The 12144-nt window shown below is 34.7% G+C and overlaps 1 protein-coding gene across 16 annotated transcripts in view; it reads right to left on the reverse strand.

Annotated features, from left to right (window-relative positions):
* RBFOX1 (RNA binding fox-1 homolog 1) overlaps positions 1 to 12144 on the reverse strand; it is a 1419204-nt gene that overhangs the window by 44769 nt on the left and 1362291 nt on the right. For all 16 annotated transcript variants that reach the window (XM_064461968.1, XM_064461967.1, XM_064461969.1 and 13 more), the window contains one exon: positions 6755 to 6887. In XM_064461968.1, coding sequence (XP_064318038.1) covers positions 6755 to 6887 — 133 coding nt within the window. The remainder of the gene's footprint in view (positions 1 to 6754; positions 6888 to 12144) is intronic.

Here is a 12144-nt window from a genome sequence, read left to right on the forward strand (position 1 = left end):
TTTTCTCTCTCTGAAGCTGTAGGCAGAAAACAGATGATAAGCCTCAAGCATGGGAAGACACCGATGCATCACACAGGGATCCATATCACCTCAACTCCTTTTACACTTTATGTTCAAAAAATTGTCTTGGCACACAGATAAATCTTGAGTTTCTTGTAAACCAACACAGGGTCTGGAAATAGCCACATTACTGAAATTTGAATTACTTCACCCAGGAATGCATGATATGTTAATGCACTACCTGAAGGCACTAAAATAAGAACAACAAATTTGGGGGATTTATCCAGTTGTATTTTATGATTCTGTAGTGCTAAGGAAAACTCAGAGAAGAAAGGAATCTTGATTTAATAGGAAAAAGTGCATCCAAATAACATCATATGTGGCAATCATTTCCTGAAATTATTTTTCTGTAAATATGAAACTGTTTCCTCACCAACTATTATACATCTGCTTTGCATGGGTTTAACGGCTTTATTTTAGTCTCTGTGTCTTATAATAATTTTCTGTAACTGTATTAAGACAAACTCGTTACTAGTTTAGATTCCACCTTAGTAATATCCTGGGAGGACTACATCTGTCTTCATTATAATTTTTCTATCCTTATCTTTCAAAAGGATTGGGTTGAATAATCTATCAATGACATAAAAAGACAGTTCTTGACTGCACAAGCCTTAGTTCAATAACTTCATAGCAGCTGAGTATAAGTGGCCCTCAGCCATACACACAAACTGCACAAGTTAACATAAATAACCCAAGGCAGATTAAGTGCATGGAATGATTGATTCAGTGTAACAAACAGGCATTACAATCATGATTTCATTCATTGCAATAGGAGTCTTGGTTATACTTTGCTATTTACCCTCCATCACAACTAAGAGAAAGCACTTGAGAAACAAAAGTTCTCTGATTTCTGATTGCCAGTAGGGTCACCTTCACTGTCCTACACATATTTTCCAATTTATGGTCTCAGAAATCACAGTACACATTTTATATGAAATATTTTATATGAAGCCTTTGTGTAACAAATAATAGATGATGATGTAACTATGACTTTATTTAAAATAAAACTAAATAAAATAAAGAGTATTAAACTATCAACTTTCAACACCCTTAATAGCACAACTTCCACTGTTGTGAGTACAGAACTGAAACTCTTGTATGAGGCTGTTTCAACTTTTCAGAATGTTCTCCAGTTCCAGGTTCTTTCCTTTCCAGTTTCAACATTTTCTGCCATGAATATATTATATAAACTGCTTTGTAAAATTAATTGAGAGCATTGCTGCATAGAACAAAGTTGGGAGACATAAATCACTATGCAGTGCAAAACACATTTTTTGTTCTAACAATGGCACATGTATACAAAGCACAGAGTCCAAAGTAAGAGGTAGTTTCTGTGGGCCCAGAAAAATGCATTGGAAAAAGCCATAACCACTGTAGTAGGTCTTGTAGCTTATATTAATTATCCTTCTTTATTAAATTCAGAATAAGTTGTTGGAAAATAAAGCTTCTTTTTCATTTTAAATCAGTTAGAATGTAGCACTTCAACACAATTATTTGAACATAGAGGAACATTTTCTGAATAGGCTCTGTTACTTCTCCACCCTCCCCAACTTCACAATTTTGTTTAGGGTTAGGGTTTTTACTTATTCTTCTTTTCAAAGAGAAAAAAGCATATTGCTATCCCTTGTTTTCCCAGGAAAGACCCCAGAAGTGGAGATAAGTACTGAAAGCTAATTCTCTGTTAGCGTCATCAGAACTGGAAGGAGTGGAGGTGAAATGTGAAGACAAAGTCATCACACATTAAACTTGTGAAGAACTTGAGGCAAATGATGCTGGAACAGAAGGGCTTCTCATTAGTTTTACTAATACTGCTATCAACTACTACTATCTACTATACTACCAGACACACAGTGACACTGGCTTTTCTTGACAGCAGTATAAAGATGGAGCATCATACTCATGATGTTTTACTATTTGGTGAATACTTTTCAAGAATGCTGAGCTACTGGTTGCTGCAGAGTTCAAAAGCAAATACAGGTATCCGAATCTGATCACCTGCTTTCAGTAGTTCGCCAAAGAACAAAACCTGCTTCTTTCTCCTTTCTTTTGGCAATGTAAGTACTGCCAACTGCATCCAAAATCTGTCATAAGAGTATCTTTACTAGTAGCTTCTGCTTTATTAGGACATTTCTTACACCGTTAGCAGGCACTTCCTCAGTAAAATATACAATCCTGGACAGACATAGGTCAAGCCAAGAAAACACTGCTTTTTTTACAATGATGTGGGTTTTGTGGTTTTTTTTCATAATTTAAAAATTATTTTGTACAAAACACTATCTAGTACCCACAAGGAAGCCTGCAAGAAAAGTCAAAGACACAGTAAGCTCAAATCCTCCCACATGGAAGCTGTCCCAAGAAAGAAGGTATGAAAGGAACTTAGTTTAAAATAGTAACTGCTTTGCTCCTCATCAATCAAGTTACCAATCTTGCTGTGAAGTTCCCGGGGAGGTCTGGGAGTAAGCAGGCAATAGGTCATAGCCTCACAGCTACATCCTCCCATACTGACCTCTGTGCACCTCTCATGCCATACACAACACAACCATCTCTTGCTTCTCTTCTTCCTGCAGCACAGCGTTGAAGCTAAGCTATCCATGCAGTGTAGATCTTCAAACTCTTTAAATTTCAGTGTTCAGTTTTCTCACACAAATGAAACTTTACTCCCTCATTTCAATTTCAGTAGGTTTTTATGGTACATAAATTAATTATGCATGTGAAGTTATGAGTGAGCTGTACTTTGTAGTATTTCAAGATATTAGAAATGATGCCACAGATCTTAAAAATGAAGTATTTTCCATGAGCTAATAAACAAGATACTATCTTAAGGAATTGGCGAAATGCCTCACTCGCAAGAAAAGGATCCATTAATTATTTATGTAGTGCTACATATCTCATGAACACTGATTTGATTTTTAAATGACACCTTTTAAAGCATGTATGCTGTTCTTTGATTTATAGGAAAACAATGGTCTTAAATATGGCTATATTCAACAATTTTCCTCAGACCTAGCAAAGTATGCCATATTTGCTGTTTCCAGTAACTGTGAGGTGCAGCAGAAGAGAGGTTTCTGTATGAATCACACTACCTTGTTCTGCTTAATGACCACAAGGTCTTCTAGATTTCCTTACAGCCTGGAATGCATTGCCATTTCTTAATTTTGTTGATAAAAATTTTCTAAGTAGAAGTCACAACCAGTATCAGACAGGGCACCAGCAAACAACTACAGATTCAAGGGAGACTGGATAGAAAGAAGGCTTTTGTTATAGAGCAGGGAATCCTGAGACAGTCCTGCTGAGATAAGCACTAGTAAGAAGCATGTCAGACTAGTCTAGGAAATACATGTTCTTAGCTTTACAGTTGATTTCCAAATTTAAAGTAAAATGATTCCATTTCAGTTCCAAACTTTGTAACATAAGCAAGTAAGTATGAAGAATATTATTTCAGATCATTTCAGTTTCATTTCATTTCAGTTATAAGCTAAGGTTAATGAAATAAAATAAAGTAAAATAAAAAAGGTAATTTCAAACTGCACCTTTATATTTTTTACTTACATGTGGGTTCTTTTTTAAAAAGAAAAGTATATTTTTTCTAGCTAAATATTGCTGGAATTTAATGTAAATTATAGTTAAAGTTATATCTGCCATTTTACAAAACAAGTGTTTTGTTTCTTTTTTAAAGGATTGAGAATATTTTAGTATCGTTTGCTTGGCTCTAAGGCTGGGCTCCTTCCTTCAGTGAAAAATTAGAAATTGTTAATAAATGAATTGTGAAATAGCATTCAAAATTTTTCCATTTTTCTTATTAACAAATGATATTCCGCGTTGTTTGCTTCCTTCTGAAAGTTGATTGATTCTCTGTGATCTCTTTATTATCTCTGTAATTTTCCTTGACTCTTACTCCCATTGTGACTGAAAACCACATTCTTATAATTTATTCTCATTAATTAAGGATTTTTTTTCTGATGAAAATTCCTTTTTGCTTCTTTGATAGGTCAGAGTACATAATGGGTGAGCACAGAACAAAGCATTGCAAAGAAATTCCAAATTGTACTATTGTATCAGTGAAGTTACTAGCACAAGATCTAATACACTAAGCCAAAGAAATTGTTTTGAAATAAAGCTTTATTAATCCAACTGTGTATCAGTGCCACAGAGGTATGTATTATTTCTGCACTGAGACGTGAGTTACAAAAGCTGGAAATTTGTTTTGTGTGTCAGAAAGCAGTGCCTTTTTATAAAGCATAAGTCAATGGAAAAAATTAAATCTGACAAATATCTGGACTAAGACCAATCTAAACTGAGACAAAGCTTACTAATTTAAAACTTTTGCAGAGTCAAATTGTGTTAGAAAACATACTGACTGGCAAAGTGAGCCCTAGATTACTAAGGGTTCATCTCAAAGACAGCTGGAAGGCATCAGAAAAATGGAGGTTGTGACTTCTTACTGATGCCATGCATGGCTCCCTCCGAAGTAAGCTTTAAATACCGGTCATGAAGGTAGTAGGTGAGATCCATCCAACCTAACTGTCAAACCATCCTGCAAAATAACTTACGAGTGCTGACCTCTTGGAATCCAGTTCTGACTGCTGAACTTGACTGCAGTGCAAAACTTTTGTATTAAGGTACAAGAGTTTACAACGCTTCTACATCTAGCTTACTACCTAAAGATGCTGAATTGTACTCAGCAGTACAATTACATGAGAACATACGTGTATTACACTTGGAAGTTTAATTCATCCTGCTAAGTCACTGTGCTAACTAAAATATAAGAATTTACATAACACACACATAGCACTCACATGTGGCTCCTTAAATTAAAGCAAATTTAAGTTACTTACTGCTCTGAAAGTATTTACCAATTTTGCATATACTAACCAAAAAAGTATTCTCCAATTCAAAAACTATTTCACATAGCTGGTATGTATTCTATTACTTTATGACTTTGTATTAAACTAAGGTATTATGTTCGTGACATCATGAAACTTGTAATAACCCATGTTGTTATCTTGCTACATGTTATACACTGTGCTCAAATTTAAGAATTTATTTTTAAACTAAGTAGAGATGGAAAGAGTCCACTTTCTTTATAATGCAGTACCCATTTTGTAGCTGAGATGTTCATACTGAAATTGGCTCTTGTAGGGCATTCTAAACTTGTTACCATCATTGCCATGCACAAATACCTGCACTAACTCTAAAGGAGAGTCCGGGCAACAGCAGGGTAACTTTGTGGGGACACCATCCTTGTCCAAGGGTAACTCAGGCAATCTTCAAAAATCATGGTGTCTCTCCAGTAGTGGTAATATTGGTTTGCTTATTAAATTAATATTATTTTGCTTATTAAACTACACAAAAGACTTAAAAAAATAGAATATATGTTTACAAAATAACCTGATTCTGTGACATCATTTTTATATTCATTGTTAGAACATCTTATTCCTCTGAGGTGATAACTGTCCAATATGAAGGAATGGTCAAAGTGCCTGTCCCTGAAAAATTAGTACAATGGCTGACTGACTAGATTTACAAATTTGTCTAGAAAAATACATGCCTTTTGGCCTAACAGAACAATGTCTTCATGAGAAACTGAGGGAAATAGTGAAGGGCACCCATCTTCTACCGTAATGAAGTAGGACAGGAACATAGCACAATCTTGTGCTGCAAGCTCCCTTATAAGGGAATATCCGCAGTGAGCGCAGATGAGCTGTGGAACAGGACTTTAGTGAGGGCAGAGAGAGAGATCACCTTCATCCAAAAATTTGCAAACCCTTCTTGACCTTTTCTTAGAAAGAACTGATTGCTCTACAGAGAGGTAGTGACATATCTACCACAAATTTCTATGACAAAATACTGTTCTGGCCTGGATTCTGCCAAGTTTTCTGATTTTCAAAACTTCCTGATTCTTAATTGTTGAAAATCCTTTGACAGTGTTAGGACTTTTAAATATTGTATGCAGCATACAAAGCCTTTCTGTGTCAGCACTTACAGAGCTACAGCGAGAATTTGTTTCTTCCTTCTTTCCCTCAAAAATATACCTAATAAAATGTACATAAATCATCTGAATTTACAGAAGATTATTGAGATTCCAGAAATTATTACTATGAATTTCTCTCCTTTGTTCCTTAGTTTTCTACTTGGTTTTAGTAAATGTAGGTCACTGACAGTGAAATCTTAAGGTATTATTCAAGCAAATGTACTGAAAAACACATGGCCCTGAGAGAAGAACCCCAAATTTCTATTGTGGTAAAGATGTCAACTGGAAAAACTAAACAAACTGCAATAAAAAAAAAATAATAATAAAACCACCACTAAGCTTTCAGGTCCAGAGACAACTTGCAGTGGATGATTTGAAGAAAAAGCAGTAAACTTGATCCAACCTCCTTAATAACCAGATGTTTGCAATCATCAAAAATATACCTTTGGCTGAAACAATTTCTGTGTTGCAAAGCATTCAGTTTCTAAGAACATTTACATAACAATATCTGACATCTGAAATGCTTAAGGCCACCAACCATGGCAGTACAAATTACAGTCATTTTTCAATACTCCGTGCAAGGTGCACCACTTCCAGCCCTGGGATTGGTTGCATGCTGCGTTGGTTTCTGCGGTGAAACACGATCAGCATGCACCACAGTCACAAATAGTTTGTAGCCCTTGGAGATTCATGCTAATAGGTAAAAAAAGCTGATCGCCTTACCCGCCATAGGCTGGAATTGGAGGAGGGGGGGCTGCTGCACGAAACGTGTTATACACCGTGCGACCTCGGCCTCTTAGATGTGCACCTCTGTAAGCAGCAGCTGCAGTTGCAGCAGGGTAGGGAAATCCTGGCACTGTGAAGAAGACAACAAAGAAATGTGAACTATTCAGATCAATCTAGCATTTTAAAACACAGGTAATGTTTGTGCTTATGTTAAAGCTTGCCTGTAACTCAATGAGGAAGTTGCCAAATAAGTAAATTATTAATCTCTAACCAAAGGCCTCATTTTTTTTGCGCAAAATCGTGTATGCAAGCGGAAGCCAGCAAACTAGGAATTTAGATTGCAGTATCATAGGTGGCTCCGATTCTCTTAGAAGACACTATTAAAAAGAATGTTGGCTGGTTTAGCAACACTGCTAATAGCAGGCTCGAGGCCTAAGGCACCCATTTCAGGCTCAAATTCATAATACAAGAGACATTTCCATCACATTATTGGATCTATCTTGAAAAGCCAGCCCTGCTTTGAGTGGGGATGACACATCAGACCTCCAGTGATCTAAATTATTCAGTGATTTTACCAATGTTACAGAGCTTTTCTTTTCATCAGAAGTTGATTATTAATTGCATCTTAATTATGGACCAAGAGAAGGAAAAACAGAGCAAGGGTTTCCTCAGATTTTGGGGATGTACTTTGTTCATAACAGTACCCCTTATTTCTTCAAAGGCAAGAGTTGCATAGTTTGGAAATATCTATATGAATTCAGATAATATACAGAACAAATAGAAACAATTTAGATATAACAAAATAATTCAGATATTTTTATATTGTCATTGCAACTAAATGTAAACATTAATTGCCATTCCATGTGAGACTTAAAATATTTTAATCAGAAATTGAACAGCAATACAGTACTACTTAAAGGTTTTTTTTCTGTAAAATATCTGTAGAAGTTCTCTCTTCATAAACTTTTTAACTGAAAAATAAAAAAGAAACTTTCCACTTTACTTTCTCTGCCAGTTTTTTAGCCAATACATCATGACTTCATTTCTCTGTTGTACCTATATTGCTGGACAATGTTAGAACAGGTATGTTTGGAATTAATTAATCATTTAGACAAAAAAATAAACACCTCAAATCCAGCTCTGTTGGCACTCAGGTTAGTTCAGTTGTGCTTTGCTGTGTTGAATTTTTTTAAGTACATAAATAAAGAGATAAGAGAAATAAATATTGCTCAGCAAAGCCCTAAAAAGAAGCAAGCAAATGGAAGTAATGATGTATAAAGCAGTAAGTTTTTCAAGTCTGAAATATGAATTGATTTCAATCCACATTTGTCTTTCATCTGTTTTAGCATTAAGTTTTAAAAGACTCCTTGAATTTGAAAAAGAAAATGAAACATTCACAACTTTTAGACGTCACTGGCTGAACGCATGAAGGAAAATTCTGTAATTATAGTGACTTCTCCATTATTGCCTTACTACTGTGGCTTTGGGGCTTTGCTAAGTCCCTACTGACAAAAAGGTTATACAGTAATTCTGCAAAGATTTACATGCCTGTTATAAAACATAAAACAACCTTATGGCAGTACAATTAAATTAAAACAATCTTTTAAAAAATAGAAATACCATATTTTTATTCCTTTTTCTGTAAAAATAATGTGTCAAAATCAGAATGATGACTTACAGAACTCAATATACTGTTTATTACTTTGGAATCAACTGCATTTAAGAAGGCTTAAAGAAATAGAGTCATGGAAAGCATTATTTTGGGGGGAAAAATGAACATATATATCATATAATTGGAAATCCAGACACTCTAAGTGCTTTTGCATATGCAAGAACATTGAATATTGAACAGTATAAATATAAATATGATCCACTGCTCAGATCATGTAACTTTCGTCCTTTTCCTTTCCAAGTACAGTCTCGCATACAAATTAATACAAAGTACATATGAAAACGTGAAAGATAATTTTCAGCAGACTGAAGGTATTAGCAAACTTAGTTCTACATGTTGTGCTGTAGTCCCTCTGACAGTGGACTGTCTTCCCATACTAACAGATACATAAAAAGTGCAGTACTCAACCTTTCATAGGTAGAAGTTAGCAATACATGAGAAAAGCAAGAGGTTTGGACATCATGGTGTCATTATTCACTTCTGTCCCTTAGAGAATGTACTTGTGAATGCCACAAGCTAGAGGCTTCCTGTCTTGTCTTAAATTAGGTGATGTGCACAACATACATTTTAAACTGTCACTTAACTATTATCATGTATGTTACTTCTGTAAAAGAAACACTGAAGTGAACTGTATACCTACACAGTAGCTCCAGTCTTACAATACAGCTTTTGCTCCTTTACAAATACAGGGTATTGGACTAGATGGAGAACTAATTAATCCAGTATGATTATCTTTGTTATCAGTGTTTAGCTGCAGTCTGTCTGCATTAGAAAAATTACTCCTTTCCACCTCCTAAATGGTCATTTCTAGAAGTAAGTTTCTCCAAGAATTTGAGAGTTAATTTGTACCTTTTTTCAAAAAATCAGGCAAATAAACAAATAAACAGAAATTAAAAAAAACAAAAACCAAACAACAAAACAGTGCCGAGAAGAGTTTGCTTAAGCAAATGGAGAAAAATGGACTTGAGAGTTTGTCCAGGAATGACTGATATCTGAAATAGTGAATACCTTAAATGGTAAACCTGAAGGTTGGTATTCTGTAGTAAGCTTTCAAAAACTGTAGTCTTTAGGGACACTTTTAAACTACCAAGATTAAGAGAAATTTCTCTGATCTAAGAGTCATTGACAAAAAATTAATGAAGTGTGAAAACCTTTGAGCAGTTTGGACAACTTTTTCACTTACATGTGCATCTGTAGTTCTCTATGTGAAAACACACTTTTCACTCTCTTGCGAAAACACACTTTCACAAGAAAAACAGAAGCAACAGCAAAGAAAACCTAACCAATTCAAAAAACTCTAAGCTCAAGCAATGTAAGGTATCTAACAGTGTTGTAGGCTTGCAATATGTGGTCTGGAAACTCCTGCTTTAAGGTCTGTTTCAGCAATGAATTCTTTGTAATTAACATCTACGTTTGGCAATATTTAATGCAGTTTAGTCTTCTGTCAGTGAAACACTCAGAGTCCTAAATAATATTTCTGCTGTAAAAATGTACTGTTTGAAATTAACTTACCAGTTCCTCCATACAGCCATAGACGTTACACACATGTGTAAGGAATGGACATAACTCCTGATTTTCAGAATAAATGAGTAAATATAGGTCTGATGAAAACTAACTGGAATTGTGCACAAGTTGTATGGGAGACACTGAGGATAAACCTCTGTGAAAGCATTAACTCGTACAGTGTTTGAGCATTTCTTTCCTTTGAATTGTACCACTCAACCCAGGTTTCAAACAGACATTTTAAATTATATATTTTGTAATAATTAAGCATAAATATTTATCCTAGATACTCTTTAATCTTCATGGTGGTCACACCTTGGAAAAAAATACAAGAAAGGCCACTGACCTTAAATCTTTGACAACAAATGGTTCTTTACAAAGAAATGCCACTGGAAAAGCAGAGTGCCCTATCAATGCAGGAGTGAAAAATAACAGAAAATATTTTTTTAAATTATTATTTAATTTTTAATGAGAAAGAAAGCTTTCTCTTATTAAAGAGGAGAAAAAGCTAGAAGAGAGACATAGCAGGAAGAGTCACTTAGCCCGTAAGTGTTTACCAAACCCAGAACACATAATGGAGGCTCAGCTTTCATGGGAGATACTATGACAAAACAGTGATTTCTACCATTTTCAAAGGATTTGCAACACAAATGATGTGTTAGAATGAAAAGCCTGAAGTAATTTAGCTGTTTTGCTATGCTTGCCTTGCATTATCTCCTTAATAAAATAATGAAGCATAAAATATTTATAGTAAAGCAAAACTCTAAAAAAGCTTGTAGAAGCAATTAGTAGAAGGTAGAGCAATGATTTGGAGTTCTGTCAGGAAGAGGCTAAGACATGATGGAAACTAAACCAGAGAAACACAGACTTAAGAGTAGCATTGCAAGGTCTTATGATCAAGTGAGGCCTTACAGTAGAGTTTATATATAACAGAATTATATCCATCCCCCCAAATTTGGGTGTCAGAGTATCTGGAAACATGCCTTCTATTTCCAAGTAGTAATACTGCAGATTAAGATTAGAGGAAAAATAATCAATAAGATCATGTCACCCTAGATTGCAGTTCAGCCCAGCTGAGAAATCAGATGGTTAACAATATGCAATAACCACAGAAATTATTTTGCTACCAACTTCTTAATATCCTTGCCCCAAAATAACCAGCAGAAGTAGCACCATTAGAGCACAGTTGAAGAATGGACTTCATAAAAACAATTTTATGAATAGGGCTCTCCCATCAGGAAGCATTAAGTGCTATTAACCAGCCCCAAAAGTAATGGACATACTAGCCAGGAGGGGTAAAGATTTTAATGACTTACAGTTTGTAGGTCAACCTTCCTTAGTGCCTCAGTGCCAAACTGCTGAAACTCAGACAGTGAAAATGCTATTAAAATGGGTTTGAAAATGTGTTTGACACTCAGCAGGGAAGCATCTGAGTCCACTCCTAAGCAAAAGTACCTCAAATTTATCAAAGTAATTTGATGACTGGAATTATTCTGACCTGTGATAGAGAAAAGGCAGATTTCTCCAACTACATATTGATGGTATGAGGTGATAATAGGAGGCTAAAAACAAAAAAACAGACTTTACTAAGGACTATATATAATCAAATATCAAGCCAAAGAAACAATTTACATTCTCATCTGATTGCCCCATTGGCTATTCAAATATGAATGAGAATACAATGGCAACAACAAAAAATCAGTTCCTACACTGGAACTGTAATTTTACTTTTTCAAATTAAAAAAGAAAAGTGAAAACAATATGCTGTGGAAATGCTTAGCATATAAGTAATATAATTATGCAAAAGCATACAAATCATCTTGTATTACAGCCTAAATGATATTTTTAGGAACAATATGTTGGTAAGATTCCTCTTTTAAACTTATTTGTTCTATTTTTATATTTAAGATGATAATTTTTTTTTTAAAATTATTATTACAATGAATATTGTCTAAGAAGTTCTCTCTTCTGGATACACTTTGTAAACATGGAAACAGTGTCAGGTTATGTCCTTCACTGAACTTCGGTTTATATCTCAAACATGAAATCTGGTCAGCAAATTGCAACATTTAAGCAAATAAAAAGGCCTTTGGAATTAACAGGATTCATGTTAGTATATCCATAAAATTTAGGTAACTACTGATTTTATATAGAAAACGTACGAGCATGAGGAAACAAAGGGGAACTTAATCTCTGTGTTCACAGATAAAAT

The sequence above is a fragment of the Phalacrocorax carbo genome, chromosome 10 (assembly GCF_963921805.1).
Source record: "Phalacrocorax carbo chromosome 10, bPhaCar2.1, whole genome shotgun sequence".
In the NCBI taxonomy this organism is placed as follows: domain Eukaryota; kingdom Metazoa; phylum Chordata; class Aves; order Suliformes; family Phalacrocoracidae; genus Phalacrocorax; species Phalacrocorax carbo.